Consider the following 16,707-nt stretch of genomic DNA (forward strand, 5'->3'; position numbering starts at 1 on the left):
TCTTGTGTAGCCGAAACACATCGAGTCTTGTGTATTTAGTTATAAGCCTGGTACCTTTGACTGTTTACATCTAATAAATCTATATATAACTGGGATTTTGACATTTCGACAACATGTTTCAAATATATTGCAAGCATTTTATATGACGATAATTTTATAATTATTTCAAAAGTAGCAAATTTAAGAAACCAATTCTTTTTTCGCTTGAAACAATTGTTGTCGTAGGAATATGATTTTTCAAAATTATTTGAAAAATTAATCCCCAAAAACACTATAAACATTGCAGTTATTATATTACGATACAAATTTACCTTCTACGAACAAAAAGAAAATGTATTAATAGCACAAAAATACATTCATACAGTTCCTTCAGGAAATATTTTCAGAATGTTACTAAATACATATGCCTTGAAACCATTAATGTTCATCTGTTTTAAGAAATACAGAAATATAACGGAACTGGGATAAAGGTATAACTAAAGGATTAAACCAGCGTGGGAGATATTATATCTGATCCGTACATGTCCTGTCATAGTACATTGAATATGTGTACGAAAGCTATTAACAGCAAATGGACAACTAAACTACAAACAGGCTCTTTGTATACTAACTTAATTATTCTTTATACTTTTACAACATAATTTGTTTTATGAGTCACTATCAGATACACGCATATTGGAAAGCCCAAAAAGTGGTGCATTTGCTTTGTCTAAAGCCAATACGGAACGAAAGTAACGAATGTAAATCAAGGTCTCACAACGTCGTGAAATGTCACAAATATTTCAGGTAAATTCAATCAAAAACAGATGAATTGCATTCAGTACCAATATTTATTGATTAGATGTAGTTCGCCTAAGATTCGTCTAAAAAAAACAGGTTAAATCAACTCCAGGATTGTTGTTGTAAACTTGTCGTTCCGTGACCTCTAACAGAGAGACGAAAGATACCAGAGGAACAGTCAAACTCATTAATCGGAAATAACTGATAACGACATGGCTGAATATTAAAAAGACAAACAGACAAACAATAGTACACATGACACAACATAGAAAACTAAAGAATAAGCAACACGAACCCGCCAAAACACTAGAGGTGATCTTGAGTGCTCCGGAAGGGTATGCAGATCATACTCCACAGGTGGCACCCGTCGTGTTGCTTATGTTATAACAAATCCAGTAAAGTCTAATTAGGTAATAGTCTAATTTCGATATTAGGAATTCTCCTCTTTTTAAGTTTACCATGGAATTTTGTTTTTGATAATACAATGTTTAAGTTAATGTTTGTCTTTGGGATTTTTGGCTATATAATGGCGATATGACAAAATTGAGATATGATTAATATATGTCGTCTCTAAAACATATTATACATGTAGTTTATGGTTGGCACTTCTTCAATTGTCAGGTTCCAACGAACTAAAGATAATTGAAATATTTTACTTGAAAACTGTGAAAAACGGGTCACTAATAGTATGTATTGGAAGCTTACTAAGCACCTTAACTCCACATCATAGTTCATCTCATCAACGCCTTATAGAAAAAATAAAATCGCTACACGGGGCTTATTGTGTATACAACTTCATGTTCAGCAGATCTAGAGAGGTAAAGACACATCGAACTGAAAGTCTTTTGGTGTTATCTTTAGGATATTAATTGCTTATTTCATTTAAATGTATTTACGTAATTACTCTGTAATGCTTTTATATTTGACCGTTTAAAATATTCTATGTGCATACTGGTTTTTCATATGGTTCATAATATTAGAACACTGGTTATGGTGTCTTGTTTTGATAATCGAATACAAAATAAAAGAAATTATACAATGATTTACTGCTGTTAGACTATGTCTACTTTTGACTTGTTAATGTACTATATATTTTCAGATTCTGGTGTTTTCCCCATTAACTTCAGTTCTTCCCTTTTTCATAATGTTCACATTTCTTGGAGATGAAATTTATTCCAAAAACTGAACATTTGTCAATCTTTTCTTATTAACTGAAATAACAGACGTTCATATAACTTTGCAATCCTAGTTCTCTTTGAATCTTGTTCTTCTTTCGTTAATTGTTACAAAACATTTATTTTCAAATGATTGGCAGTTTTCCTGTTTTAAAGTTATTTAAGTTTGTAATTTGAAATCAAACAAGACATTAAGTTAAACGATACCTGACAAAATGACCACTTAAACATTTGTGATAAGAGTTAGTTTGACTTTCTCGTTTGTCAATACTTCCTATTACCTAAATATTTAAAGCAAAAGAGGTAAGATTTATTTAAAAATATGTATGGGCAGTAAAATAAAAGTACTATTGTTAGGCTCTATGATATCATGATTTCTGTCTATACATTGGCTAAAGTAATGCTTTAAATTGACATTAATCTTTTAATCGTTTTCATCATTAATTTAATCGCATTGTCTAACACGAAATTTACTTATAAATTTGTATAGTCTTCCTACCTACATAACATGCCATTCTTCACTAACTGTCGGAAGCTTTTCAACAAATTTTATTATTCTTTAATGTGATTCAATTGCCGACGTTTCTGTAATTGTGAGACGTTATATGTTGCATAATATAATTCTTATTGCTGTAAAGCGAAATTAAACATCTACATCCGATTTATTTATGTCGTTTGTATTATATATAGGAGATCAAGTATCATATAACGAAAGTACCTTAATTCTTGTTGTTAAACTGTTTTCGTACTGTCTGAAACGGCCTTGTCTTTAAAAATGTGTTCGTGTTAGTATCTTTGTATTTCAGTTTCGATGGCAGAGATTTTGTCGTTACTTTTTGTCAGACATAATTGTTTTCGCCTATTGTTTAAGCATTATCTTGGTTTTCTTTTCGAAATGCTTACCATATTGTCATACTTGTACCTAGTATACATTACTATACGGTATTGGTTCCCTATTGTGGACGGAATAACGGCCAGCTTTATTTTCTATATTCCCACACTGTGGTTCTCTCCTAATACTAAATAATTAAGCACCATAATAACTGTATCAACGTAGTCAAAAAAGGTTTACAAACACCCGGATTGGTAAGACGTCACTGCAATAGTTTAATTAGAAAGTACATCTGGAATTAACAGAGAGAGAGAGTTAAAAGTCTCTATCGTACGATATCACAAATAGGAGCTTTAGTCAGCTGTGTTTTGTTTTTTTAATTAGTTCGAATTTCTTTTTAAAATGCCTGTCAAATTAATACCACGCGAAAACTTTTAACTCTAGAATCAAAATATTTGCTTATAGGACCAAGCTGATTTCGTGGGGGTGGGATTTTTCAAGATTATATGACACAAAAATAAAATAAAACACTAAAAGACACTATATTAGTTATATTTGTGCACAAAAGATAATATATGGGTTATAGAAATACACTCTTATGTCTGCTTTAGAGATTCGATAATCAAAATTTTCCGACAATTGTCTTAAGAAAATAATTTGGCTACAAAAAACATAATGTAAACACGTTTCAAAATTATAAGTAACAGAAGGGCATTAAACTAGATGGAATCATTGAAATTATCATGTTACAATAAATTATGTAATTACTTTACGTTATAATTTGTATCACCACACATTGAAAATGGTGTCATCATTTAAATTCATTAAGAAATATTTTTAGAATATTACTAAATACATATGCCATGAAACCATTAATGTAGACCTGTTTTCAAGAAATACAAACATATACCGGAAAAAGAATATAAGTATAGCTGAACGACTAATCATGCGTGGGAGATGACCTATATGTTTAGTATATGCCCTGTCTTATTAGTGCATTAGATATGTATATGAGGGCTAATAGAAGGCGAATGGAGAACTGGACTACAAAATGGTCCCTGTCAGTTGCATGGATATTTAGAAGCGAACACAGTTGAACAATTGCTTCATAGAGTTAAACAAAACACGGAACGAAAGTGAAGAATGTAAATCAAGGTCACACGTGATTGTGAAATATCACAACTGTTTCAGGTAAATTCGTAAAACACCCAGATATATTGCATTCAGTACCAATGTGTATTGATAAGATGTAGTCCGCCTAATATTTCTCCAAGACTTTCACCTTAACCTTTACTGTATGTTTGACATGGGTTGTTCACTCAAACTGTCAGTATGACAAAACTATACCTTATGTACAGGTTGGAGATTTAGCAAGCTTACAAAACCAAGTTAAATCTACTTTAGGATTGTACGTTTTTGTCAACTTGTCGTTCCGAAACGTCTAACATGTTTTATATTATGAAATTCACCTCTTGTTGAGTTTACCCTGGCATTTTGTTTTTGTTTATACAATATTCTATGAAATGTCTTTCAGATTTATTATGGCGATATGATAAAACCAAGGTATGATGAATATAAGAAGTCTCATCAACATACCATACATGTAGTCTACGCGTACGGTTGGAACTTAATTTGTCAAGTTATAACAAACCAAAGATAAATTAAATATTTAACTTTCAGACTGTAAAAACGGGTCACTCATAGTTATTTAAATGTTTATACGTTATTGTCATGTAATGCTATTTCACCGTGACAAATAAATTCACAAAATACTAAACTCCGAGGAAAATTAAAAACGGAAAGTCCTTTATCAAATGTCAAAATAAAAGGCTCAAACAAATCAAACGAATGGATAATAGCTGTCATATTCCTGACTTGGTACAGGCATTTTCTTATGACCGTTGTTTCATATAATTCATAATATAAGAACCATGATTATTGTTTAAGAAATAATTCATGAACGCCATAGATTTGTTGGAAATTTACAAATGGCCTGGGCCGTGATATTCCAATTTTATCCTGAGCGTTAGAGAGGGATAAAATTAACGAATATCAAGGCCCAGGTCATGTGTAAATTTACGACAAATCTATGGCTTCCATGAATTATTTCGATTCTAATAGGACATGTAAGTTCATTCAAATACTGAAACGAGGCTGGGTATGCCGTGTGTGTAGCTGTTCTGGTTTACTCCTTCTTAGATAAAGCTCAAATATTCTCATAAATCTTCAAATTGAATTGATTATTCCGCTAGAAAAAATATGTTTAATTCTCAAACCCAATATTAAAGTGCTATTTTTAATTAACATGTTTTCTCGTAAGCTACCGTCAAAGCTTTTAAAATCGTAACATAAATATCAAGCTTATTTTCATCCCTTAATGAACCCCTGATTTGGGAGAAAGTGTTCCATGATGAAATTGACCTTGCACAACATAGTTGTGTTACTGGTTTTAGGAAATAAACACAACTAGTTGCAGTATATTATCTTTTTTTTTATTATGCATTCGAATAAGAATTAAAAAAAAAATGTCTTTCGTTTTTTTACAATTTCTTATACGATAAAATCGCAAAGCGTTTGCAAATAGGTTCAAGTACATGTGGATTTACGTGGGAGGAAATTATAACTTGCATACAGGTTGGAGATTAAGCTTACTTAAAAACCAAGTTAAAATCGCTTCAGGTTTATTACAGTTGTTGTCAATTTCTTGTTCAATGACGTCTAACGTTTTCGATATTTTAAAATTCACCTCTTGTGGAGTTTACCCTGAAATTATTTTTTTGTTTATATTGATTTTTTATGTAATGTTTTCCTTTTGGATTGTTTCAGCTACATAATGGCGATATGATAAAACCAAGGTATTATAAATATAAGTAGCCTAAAACTCATAAAATGCATGTAGTTTACGATTAGCACTTCTTCACCGGTCATGTTCTTAGGAACCAAAGGTATTTAAAAAGTTTTATTTGAAAACTGTGAAAGCTGGTTAATGTACTACGAGTATATTTTTTCAGATTCTGATATATTCTTCATGAATTTCAGTTCTTTCCTTTTTGTATAGTGTTCACACTCCTTGGGAATGAAATATATTCCAAAAACAAAAAAAAAGCTGTATTTTGTTCTCACTAATTGAAATTACAAACGTTCATATATTTTTGCGATCCTAGTGCTCTTGAAATCCTGTTCCTCTTTGGTTCGTTTGTTCGTCGTCCTTTAGATTTAATTTTAAGTAAAAAAAACATGACATTTATTTTGAAATGATTGGTAGCTTTCCTGTTTTAGAGTTATTTATATTTGTAATTTGAAATCAAACAAGACATTTAGTTAAACGATACCTGACAAAATGATCTGAAATTAGATACAAAGTCATTAACCACTTAAACATTTGGGATAATAGTTAAAGTTTGACTTTCTCGTGTGTTAATACTACATATCTCTCGAATATGTGAAGCAGTGGTGACCGTATATATTTACAAATATGAATGTGCAGTAAAATAAAAGTACTATTGTTAGGCTGTAAGAGAATATTATTCTATATGTTGGTTATATTAATGTCATACATTGACTTTCTCTTTTTATACCATTTAATCATTACTTTAATTGAATTGTCTAACACGAAGTTAACTTTTAAATTTGTATAGTCTTCATACCTACATAACATGCCATTCTTCACTAACTGTTGGAAGCTTGGGCAAATTGTATTATTCTTTGATGTTATTCATTTGCCGATGTTTCTGTCAATGTGAGACGTTTTATGTTGCTTATAAATCTACCGTAAATCTTATTGCTGTTAGACACATTAAAAAAAAACTAAATCAGATACATTTTTATCCTTTGAATTAGTTGAAATAATGAAAGTACTTTAAGTCTAGTTGTTAAACTTTTCCCGTACTGACAGAACTGCATGGTCTGTAAAAATGTATTCGTCTTAGTAAACTATGTGTATTTCAGTTATGATGGCAGATGTTTTCGTCGTTGCTTCCTGTCAGCCATTCTTGTTTTCGTTTTGAAATTTTACTATATTGTCATACCAGTTCCTAGTAGTAGTATACTTAACTATACGGTATTGCTTTCCTGCTGTGGAGGGACGTATGGTGACCTTTATTTTTCTATACCCCATTATTTAGTCTTAATCTAATACAAAATACTGAAGTACCATAATAACTGTAAATAAAGGTTTGCAAATGTTAAGACGTCACAGCAATAGTTTAATTCGGAAGTATGTCTGGAATTAACAAAGAGAGTGTTAAAAGTTTTTATCGTACGATATCCATAAAAGCACGGATTGAAGCTAGAATCATTTGTCTATTGTAATTTAATCAGTTCGAATTTCTTTTTACAAATACCTGTCAAATTATAACCACACAAAAGCTGTTAATTCTAGAATCAAAATCATTGCTCATATGATCAAACTGATCTCGTGGGAGTGTGATTTTTCAAGATTATATGTCTAAAAAAAAATTAAAATAAAACACCAAAAGACATCATAGTAATTATTTTACGACAGAAATTTAACCTTCTTTGAGCAAATAGTCAATATATGGTTTACAGAAATACACTCTTATGTCTTCTCAAGAGACTCAGTGATCAAAATTATCCAGGAAATGTCTTGAGAAAATGATTAAATTACAAAAGAAAAAATGTAAACACGTTTCAAATTATCAGTAACAGAATAACATTATACTAGATGGAATCATTGACATTCCCTGAGATGTGTTTTTAATGATACTAATATGTACCTTGAAACCATTTATGGGCATCTCCGTCGCAGATCTCAAATCTTTTCTATTCTCGCGCTGTCACGTACAATTTAATATTTCTACTTTGCAATCTGACAACATAGATATTTTTTAGTTACTATTAATTTCACGGATAATTCATATCCCATTTTGTGCACCCACCAACATATGACATTGTCACGAATATCCCAGTTTACTTTCTTAAAGTTATTTTTTATGTAGCTTTCCTTTATCAGTGCAAACATAACATCAATCAAATCAAATCAATGGATTTATATATACATACTGTAAATCAAGAAATGTGTGTCTTGTGTCGTGACGATACAAATACTGTAATTCTAGAAACACGTGTAATGTGTTGTACAACCTCATATTACTTCATTTTAAAACTGTGAACAGTTTGCTTAAATATTTCTTATTAATAGTACATGACTTATGGTATCTAGCTGTCTGTCTTAAAACCAATTTTATTTGCTAATTGAAAATTAAGCGGAATAAAATAATTTAAGACAGCAGAGAAGATAATTCTGTTTTAATTGGTTATTACTAACCGACTTAAATAAAAGAGTGAGCTATTAATACTTTAAATGTATGATGTCTCTAGTCTGGTCAAAGGGTCAGAGTGTCCTACTTAATTAAACGATAAATTGTTGAAATTAGATAACATGTTTTCACGTGCAGAGAAATTTCACTTATGACCTATGCATGATTGGATTTCATCTTTTTTATTGGTCAATGATCTTGCGGGTCAGCACGAGTTCACGTGTAAGGGCACTGTGGTCACTTCCTTTTATCATCAGCATTTGATGTGTTAACTTGTGATTCTTATCAAACAATTTGTTCAAAATTCCCACCACATAACTCCCTTAATGTTATCTTTTGAAGTAGATATGTATATATGTTTATTTATGGGGGCAGATTTTTCTCCCCATCTTTGCTATTCTTTGTCATTTATTCAATTGATATGATATTAGTTGATGTAATTTCGTATTAATTATGTAATATTATTTCATATTAAATATGAACTTTTAATTGCAAAATGAATGTTTTGCATTTTATGATTTTGAATAAATGACCTTTTTTCGTCAGTTTAGTTTTTATATCATATAGCAAATCAAGCTCAGACTCTGGCATGTGTATACAAAGTATATTTATGGTAGCTAGCTGTCTGTCTTAAATACAAATACTGTAATTCTAGAAACACCTGTAATGTGTTGTACAACCTCATATTACTTCATTTTAAAACTGTGAACAGTTTGCTTAATTTTTTCTTATTATTAGTACATGACTTATCGTTCAAAAGCAAATAGTTTATGCATACTTCAATTGAAAACAAGAAACATATTCAACAATAGCGTATTTGGTAAGTTAATAGAGAGCATCGTCAATAAAGGAACACTTTAACAAAAGCATTATTTAATCATTTCTGTAAATAGTTATCACAGGTACCAGGATTATAATTTAGTACGCCAGACGCGCGTAACATCAACAATAACTTATTTGGTAAAGTAATAGAGAGCATCGTCAATAAATGAACACTTTAATAAAAGCATTATTTAATCATTTCTGTAACAACAACAACTTCTGGAGCGTTATAAAAGAAACACGTGTTTACTAAGTATTTCCGGCAGATGCGACGTAATTTTTTTAATTTGTACTATCCTTTATAATGATTGTTCAAGAAAACAATGTTTTGATCAACACATCATTACAGTTGTATCTGATAATTGTTCCTTCGGGGAATTGATTAAAAGCACCATTTTAACACCTTTAAGAAAAAATACTCGGTAATACGTGTTTAGAAAGTTGTGTTGTTAATACAGGTTTACGTGATGTCATTACCATGTAATTACTTGTTTTATAAACGGTCTTTGTCTTGCTAAACGGTTGACAAGCATGATATTGATTTTGAATTGTGCACGACAAATGTTTTTGAATCTCTAACTTTCCTCTAGTAGACTGAAGACCAACATGCTTGCGGACCAAATAGAATTAAACATAAAAAAAAAAACGAAGATTACTTGAACAGACACGTTATCCAAAGAATAACATTCAAAAGAATAACTTTGCATGAAAACCACTTTGTTCACAAAAATCTTTCACTATACGTTTCTATCAACTAAGCTTAACGATCACACATAATTTTACGAACACATCATTTTACGAATGCAAGACGTATCTTTCATCTAAAATCAACAATCACACATCATGTAACAAATGCAAGACAAATTCATCAACTAGAATCAACGATCACACATCATTTTACGAATACAAGACGTATCTTTAAACAAAATTCAACAATCACACATCATTTTACAATTTCAATGCAAGACGTAATCATCAACTTATTTCTGCCATTTTTATTTTCATTGTTCTTATAAGTATAAGTCAGGCCGTTGGTTTTTCTTTTGAATTGTTTCACATTTGGTAATACTTTGGTCATTTTTATTATACGGAATGGTCTTTGTCCTTTGTTGAAATGTATTCGTTGTTCTATTGTTGTTGACATCAACGTTCTTTTTTTTTTGGTGGATTTTTTTTTACATTCCTTCCATCCCTTTTTATTTTTATATTATTAGAAAGACGCTTGTGAAATATAGGTTTCAAATTGTAAATTTTAAGTCATGAAATCAAAAGCATAGGTTTCTATTTTAAATGAAATGACCGTTATGAAATATTACAATGTGATAGTCACAGCTCCGTACCATTTTTAATTAAATCCTTAGAATAAAATGCGGTTGTTTACCGCCTAGTGACGATAACTGCTTTACTTACTCTTCCGGGTAATCGTGTTTTTTACTACCAATTTAACTTGATTTTGTTTTATTCAAAATTCTATTTTGTATAATGTCATGTGTTCTATGTTTTTACAGATTATTTAACAACAATGCTTTTTGTTTATGCTGATCAATTATGTTTGTTATAACATAGAATTCCGTTGTATCTTCTTTTATTCTTGAACATAAGGTCAACTCAGTAAAGTCTTGCTACATTAAATCAGAGAAAGAATCTAACACGGCTAAGAGATTTTAAGCTAAAAATCTTGTAATTCTGTGATTTGTGATTGACAATACCGTAAACGATAAAAACCTGTACGGATCTGTAGCTGAAACATTAGATCTGTTGGGTTCCGAAATAATTGAAATTATTTTTTACTTAATTCAAGGATCTTTAGCTATGAAACAATTATACATATTCATTATTGTTTAGTTAGGATACATATTTTCTAGGTTCAGCATTTCACTTCTGTAATAGAGTTAGCTAATGATAACGACTCTAAACAATGCATTTATTTAGTTTTGTTATTTGATTTTGCCATGTGATTATGGACTTTCCGAATTGATTTTCCTCTAAGTTCAGTATTTTGTGATTTTACTTTTTGACGTCTTTAATAAAGACACTGAAATTGTTCAATTAGTGATATTAAAATTGAAACGCCTGATAACAATTTTAGTGTGCATGACGCATGCAACTTCAGTTTTTTTTATAAATACGATTGGGACCAATTGTATTTTAAACCTTTTATCCTAAATAAAATGTTCAGAAGCCTGAAACCCGAAAAGGCTGAATAAAGGGCCAACTGAAAACATTCTGCGGTCTCCTTTGGGTTGCAAGAGTCGCCCAACAAATTGTTTTAAACTTTTTTAGACTCAGTCATAGCTCGAATTACACATAGAGTTCAACAGTAAGGGCACATTTGGAAATTAAGCTACGCTCAGAAAGATACATTCAATATTCCACGTGTAAGCTTTCCATATCTATTTTGCAACATTTTAACAGCGTTTGAAATTACTGAGTATACCAGTGTTTTGAATATTGAGAGCTTGTGTTTGATCGAAAGAAGTTTCCAACTAACAATATAGATACTTAACCATTGGAATCTTCAAATTGACGATCAAGTTATCTTTTTAAAACTTTATTAAACACATGTTTTACTATCATCAATGAGACACATTACCAGATTTTTATTTATTATAAGTATGTATGGAAGCGCATATGGTACACCCCTTGTAAAGTTATTTTGTTGCTAATAAGTCGGAATTATTAGTCAAGTTGTGTGTTATAAGCTGGAATCTTATCATCAAGTTGAAGTCAAGTTGTCGGAATGATGTAGAAAAATTGTTTTACAATGTCGACTTGCTGATATAAATATAATGGCATAGTAATAAGAAGTCGACACGTTGAATTCAACTTATTAATTGATTAAGTCGACAACTTGTTTATTTGATATTAAATCATCATGTTGAAGTCAACTTGTCGGAATGATGTAGATAAAGTTTTTATTACAATGTCGACTTGCTAATATAAATGTAAATGACATAAAATAAGAAGTCGACTTGTTGATTAATTAAGTCAACTTGCTTATTTGATGTTAACTTTATTCGTTCTCACGGTCAGATTCCCACGGTCCGTATTTTACTTCCTGTGCTGACACATTAAAGATGGAGATCGACAGCAACAACATCAGCGGGAGCAGTGGAAACGAGTCATAAGTAAGTTTATATTTGTTTTCTTTGGAGACTTAGCGTTATATTTTAATATGAAGCAATACTGAACACAAAATGAAAAAGATCATAGGGAGAAAAAACGTTATTGTTTGAATGAAAGGGCATTGAAAAGTTACAGTTTAACGTGACCTGTGATAAGATCTAGAGTAAGACGTCTGCTATTATTAAAGATATATTCTACTTAAAGGGTTTCACCCCTCTCCCCACCGTCCCATCACAAGTACACTACCCGTTCTGTACGACTGTCAATGAAAAATGGAAAAAAAAACTGAATGGTCCCTCCCTTTCGCCTTTCAGAGTCCTTTGTAGATCAATCTCCATGACTCATTTAATTCATAACAGCTAAGCAAAAAAAAAATTAGTAATCTAAACAAATAATTTGATTCACAACTAGCAGGGTGGATCTTGTCATTTATAAGGGTTGGGTATGGGGATCCTAGCCCACGATAAAGGGGAGTTCCAACTATATGTCCCCATTCAATTGCATTGATCTTCCAAATAAATGTAAAAAAGGGTTCCAACCCCGGACCCCCTGGATTCGCCACTAATGCCAGGTAGAAAAGCATGATGCGAAACGAAATATGTGTTCACTTTATTTTGATATTGACCGATTAGAAGATTTTGCTATTCATTAAACATTTCAATTGAAGAAATATCGTCTATTTCAGCTGCTTGGTCACCTGCCCGTCTAATAAATGGTCAAAGACTATGGAATCAAGCAATATTTTAAAGGTAATGTTGAAAGTAAAACAAAGAAATATGTTGCTGACATCGAACATCAAATCAACACACTTTGGCTTAAAAACAAACAAAATTTGTCAAAACTTTCTTGTATAGTTTTTATAATGTTTTTCTTCATTTAGACTAATCAGCTCCATCTTCGTGGAAAGTATGAAAAAGGTTTAATACTGTATTGTGATTTATTTTTTGTAAAAACTGCACCTTAAACGGCCAAAAATTACAAAAAATAAAGGATTACCAAAATAGGAAAAATGAGCACACAATTACACGGCTCTAGCGAAAAATATAGTGAACCATGATATAAAGTTTTCTTCATATTTTGTCTAGCATGCGCAGTAAAAGCGAGACATGTAGGTACGGTTTTACAGGCGACGGTGAATATATGGCGTTAACATTGCAACCAAGTTTGCTGTTCATGTCTTTATCTCGTGAAGCATAACGAGTAAGGTTCTTATATTTAGGATGCAGATTTCCTACATATTGTTCTTGCCAGTCAGTCATGTGCCATTTATCTTTGACCTATTTTAAATGCTTGAATGACCCTGAAGAACTCTAATAGTCAATTTTGCAACCGAGTTTACTGCTTAAGTCCATATCTCAAGAAATAGAAGTCTAAGGTTGATAATAATTGGCATTAACGTCTCCAACTACAAGGGGATGATAGTCTGAAGTGTAATTTTAGCTTTGACTTAGGTTGATGATATTAGACAAGGAGGTTCCCCACTACCAGGGGATGTCATTTTGATACCTGTAATTTGATCTTGGTCTTGTTTTTATGGTTGATTGACTTTGACAATATGCGACCAAATTTTATAAATTAGTCAATGATTGATAAAGAACTAGATATCATGTTTAAGGAGGCATGATGTTACAACAAATTTAGCAAAAATTGAAACATATTTTTTTCATAACAAATTTTATTCATTAGGTACACTATTCGTTGTTTCTTTAAGATATGGTACAAAAATCAACCAAACAAAATAAATTCGTTTAGGCATCAGATGACTTTTAAAATGTTTATTCGATTGCAATATGCTGGAAGAAGATATGTCCTCTTGTTTGAAAATGAAAACATGTTCAAATGTAAAAATATCATATGCTTATACCTGATACCTATAACGGGTAAATTTAAAAATGAAATATGTTATAAATATCGCCATAAAGATTTATTTTGGATTGTCAAAACTTACTGTGTATTTTTCCATTTCGTATTCCATTAAATGTGAAGGCGCAGCGCATTTCCTAGTACATTTAGTTTTATAGTAAGCTGATGACGTCACAGTGAACACCCTATTTAGATATCAAGCCAATCGGATTTTTCATTTTATCATTACATCATACGTGTAATTTCTATCTTTATGTTTCAGTTACTCTGTTGTCTCCTTTGTGTTGCTGATCATGACGTTACAGGAATACCTTACCCAGGCGATGATGCTTCTGTGCCTGAACTAGTCCAATACTATCATCAATTATGCTACACGTCCCTTCAAATATGTGGATTTCTCTTGTTTGTTCACGGAACATTCATGAGTTGTTCCATGTTAAAAAGACTTAAGAGAAGATTAAATATCAGACGGCGTAACAACCAGTCGCCATTACCTACAGTTGTAAGGACAATCCTGGCTTTACACCGTAATGGCCTGTCTAATGTTGGATACAGGTATATGTGGAGGACTCTGAACATAGGCTTTGGACTTTGCGTCACACAATCAAGAGCAAGGCTTTGCTTAAGAACAATAGACCAACAGGGTGTACTTAACAGATCGCATCGAGTTCTTCGAAGGAGAGTGTACTACAATAAAGGACCAAACTATCTGATTCATGTCGATGGTTACGATAAATTAAAACCCTACGGCATAGCTATACATGGGGCAATCGATGGATACTCTCGTAAACTTTTATGGTTGATAGCAAGTCCCTCCAACAATAACCCCAGATATGTCGGTTACTGGTATCTTAATTGGATCAAACAAAGAAAGATGCTTCCAAGGGTTGTTCGATCGGATGCAGGAACAGAAAACGTCATAATGAGGGATTTACAAAGATCGTTGCGACATAATCAAAACGATGAAATGTCGGGACAAAATTCTTTTCTCGTCGGCAGATCTGTTGCAAATCAAAGAATAGAAAGGCTTTGGGGTACACTAAAAACGAGTTTCACCCAGTTTTGGAGAAACCGTTTCCAGGATTTCCAAGACACTGGACTTCTTAATGTATCGTGTCCAGTACATAAAGAATGTGTTCGATTTTGTTTCCTCTCCGTTATCCAACATCAATTGGACATGTTTGCTGAGAACTGGAACTCACATAGAATAAGAAGACAACGTGCTGAAGTTGTAACACCAAGTGGTATTCCAAATATGTTATACTATCAGCCAGAGATCTTTGGTGGAAGAGACTGTTCATTTCCTTTACCATGTAACTTACAAACAGTTGACAATCTCATAGAGGAATATACAGAGAACTTTCCAGAGCATGGCTGTAGCAATGAATTTATTAACATTGTCGAGTTGCTTACTGGAAACAGACGAGATCAGTTTCCCATCATCACATCATACGATGACGCAGAGCTATTGTTTCGGACATTGATTGCTGCCTTACCGAATTGAACATTTGCTATACATTTTTTATACAATAATGATTTTGCATAAACATTTTTTCAGAAATTAATTATATATATAATATAAATAGGTTTGATGTTTGGTTTTACCATACAAGAATTAAATCAAACAAAATTACTAGGAGTTACTATATACTGTTTCTTGGTCTAGATTTTTTGTTGTTGATTATGGTAAATATAAAAGAAAATACTCTCTACGCCTAGTGCAGCATGATACGATCACATTTATCAAGGGAACAAACAGTAGGGCAAGTGTTGCCTGATTTGTAACGCCTGGTCTCGGCACAAAAAAGTTTGCCAATGGGATATGATATTCCTATGTTGATCGCATTCGTTTGAATGGTTTTGTTTCTACTTTCTTGTACTCAAGGATCTAGTTTAATGACAAACTTTTTGCGCCAATACTTTAGGATATGAAACAAAAGACTATTAAGAGGCTGTATCGCTCACATCAACCGTGGCTACATAAGCCAGCCCAATTTAGACCCCGATATAATAGGTATGTTCCCCGTTATTGCCCATCAAGGATGGATATAGCACTGCTTGAAAAGTGTTCATACAAAAACAAATATTATCAAGTTTGGTCTCAGTAGTTTTGTTTAAGATCTTTGATCCCCCTGGCCCTCAGCTCAGGGTCCAATGTTTAACTATGTTGTTAGTAATTCCTGCAATCTTGGGTTATAGTCTTGAACCTACCAGACATAGTTTGCCTGTGCATTTTAAAAGATCATTGTGACCAAGTTTCATTGTAATTTGCACTGTATTTTAAGAAAATATCTTTCAATAAATTTCGCCATATGGTATAATCTCAGCTACCTTCGTCACTGGCAATCAAGTTGGATTGTACCCTGTCCTGCCGAACACAATTTTGCTAGAAGGCCATCCAATGATAAGTTTTGCTTCAATTTGCTTAGTAGTTTCTAAGTAGAAGATCTGTCTATGCATTTCCAAATAAGATGCACTTACACTACGTTTTCCGCGGGCGGCCATCTACGATTGAAGACATACCTGACAGATATATTTATTGTAAGGATTTACTAGTAGTTTGTTTGCAATTAGTTCTATAAATTCTGTGTAAAAATGTGCTCCGTAGAGCGTAGCAAGTAACGACCGTATAAAGGGTACATTCGGGTAAGTGTTGACACAAAGTAAATGTAGACATATTAAATTGCTAGACTCCATCCAATTCAATCGCCCCGAAAGGGCCAATCACATCTCTAGACCCGATTTGGGCCTCTTGTTTGTTGGAAACGATAAACAAAAAACTTAAAAAATTAAGTAAAACACATTGTATGAAATCTACAAAATAAAAATA

The 16,707-nt window shown here is 32.0% G+C and overlaps 1 protein-coding gene across 1 annotated transcript; it reads left to right on the forward strand.

Moving 5' to 3' along the window:
• The first annotated feature begins 11,508 nt into the window (after positions 1–11,508).
• LOC139518901 (uncharacterized) lies at positions 11,509–15,415 on the forward strand. Its single transcript, XM_071310576.1, has 3 exons — positions 11,509–12,016; positions 12,700–12,763; positions 14,140–15,415. The coding sequence occupies exons 2-3, from the start codon at positions 12,740–12,742 to the stop codon at positions 15,379–15,381; spliced, it is 1,266 nt and encodes a 421-aa protein (XP_071166677.1). The 5' UTR covers positions 11,509–12,016; positions 12,700–12,739; the 3' UTR covers positions 15,382–15,415.
• Positions 15,416–16,707: the final 1,292 nt, after the last annotated feature.

Source organism: Mytilus edulis, chromosome 4 (assembly GCF_963676685.1).
Source record: "Mytilus edulis chromosome 4, xbMytEdul2.2, whole genome shotgun sequence".
Classification (NCBI taxonomy): Eukaryota; Metazoa; Mollusca; class Bivalvia; order Mytilida; family Mytilidae; genus Mytilus; species Mytilus edulis.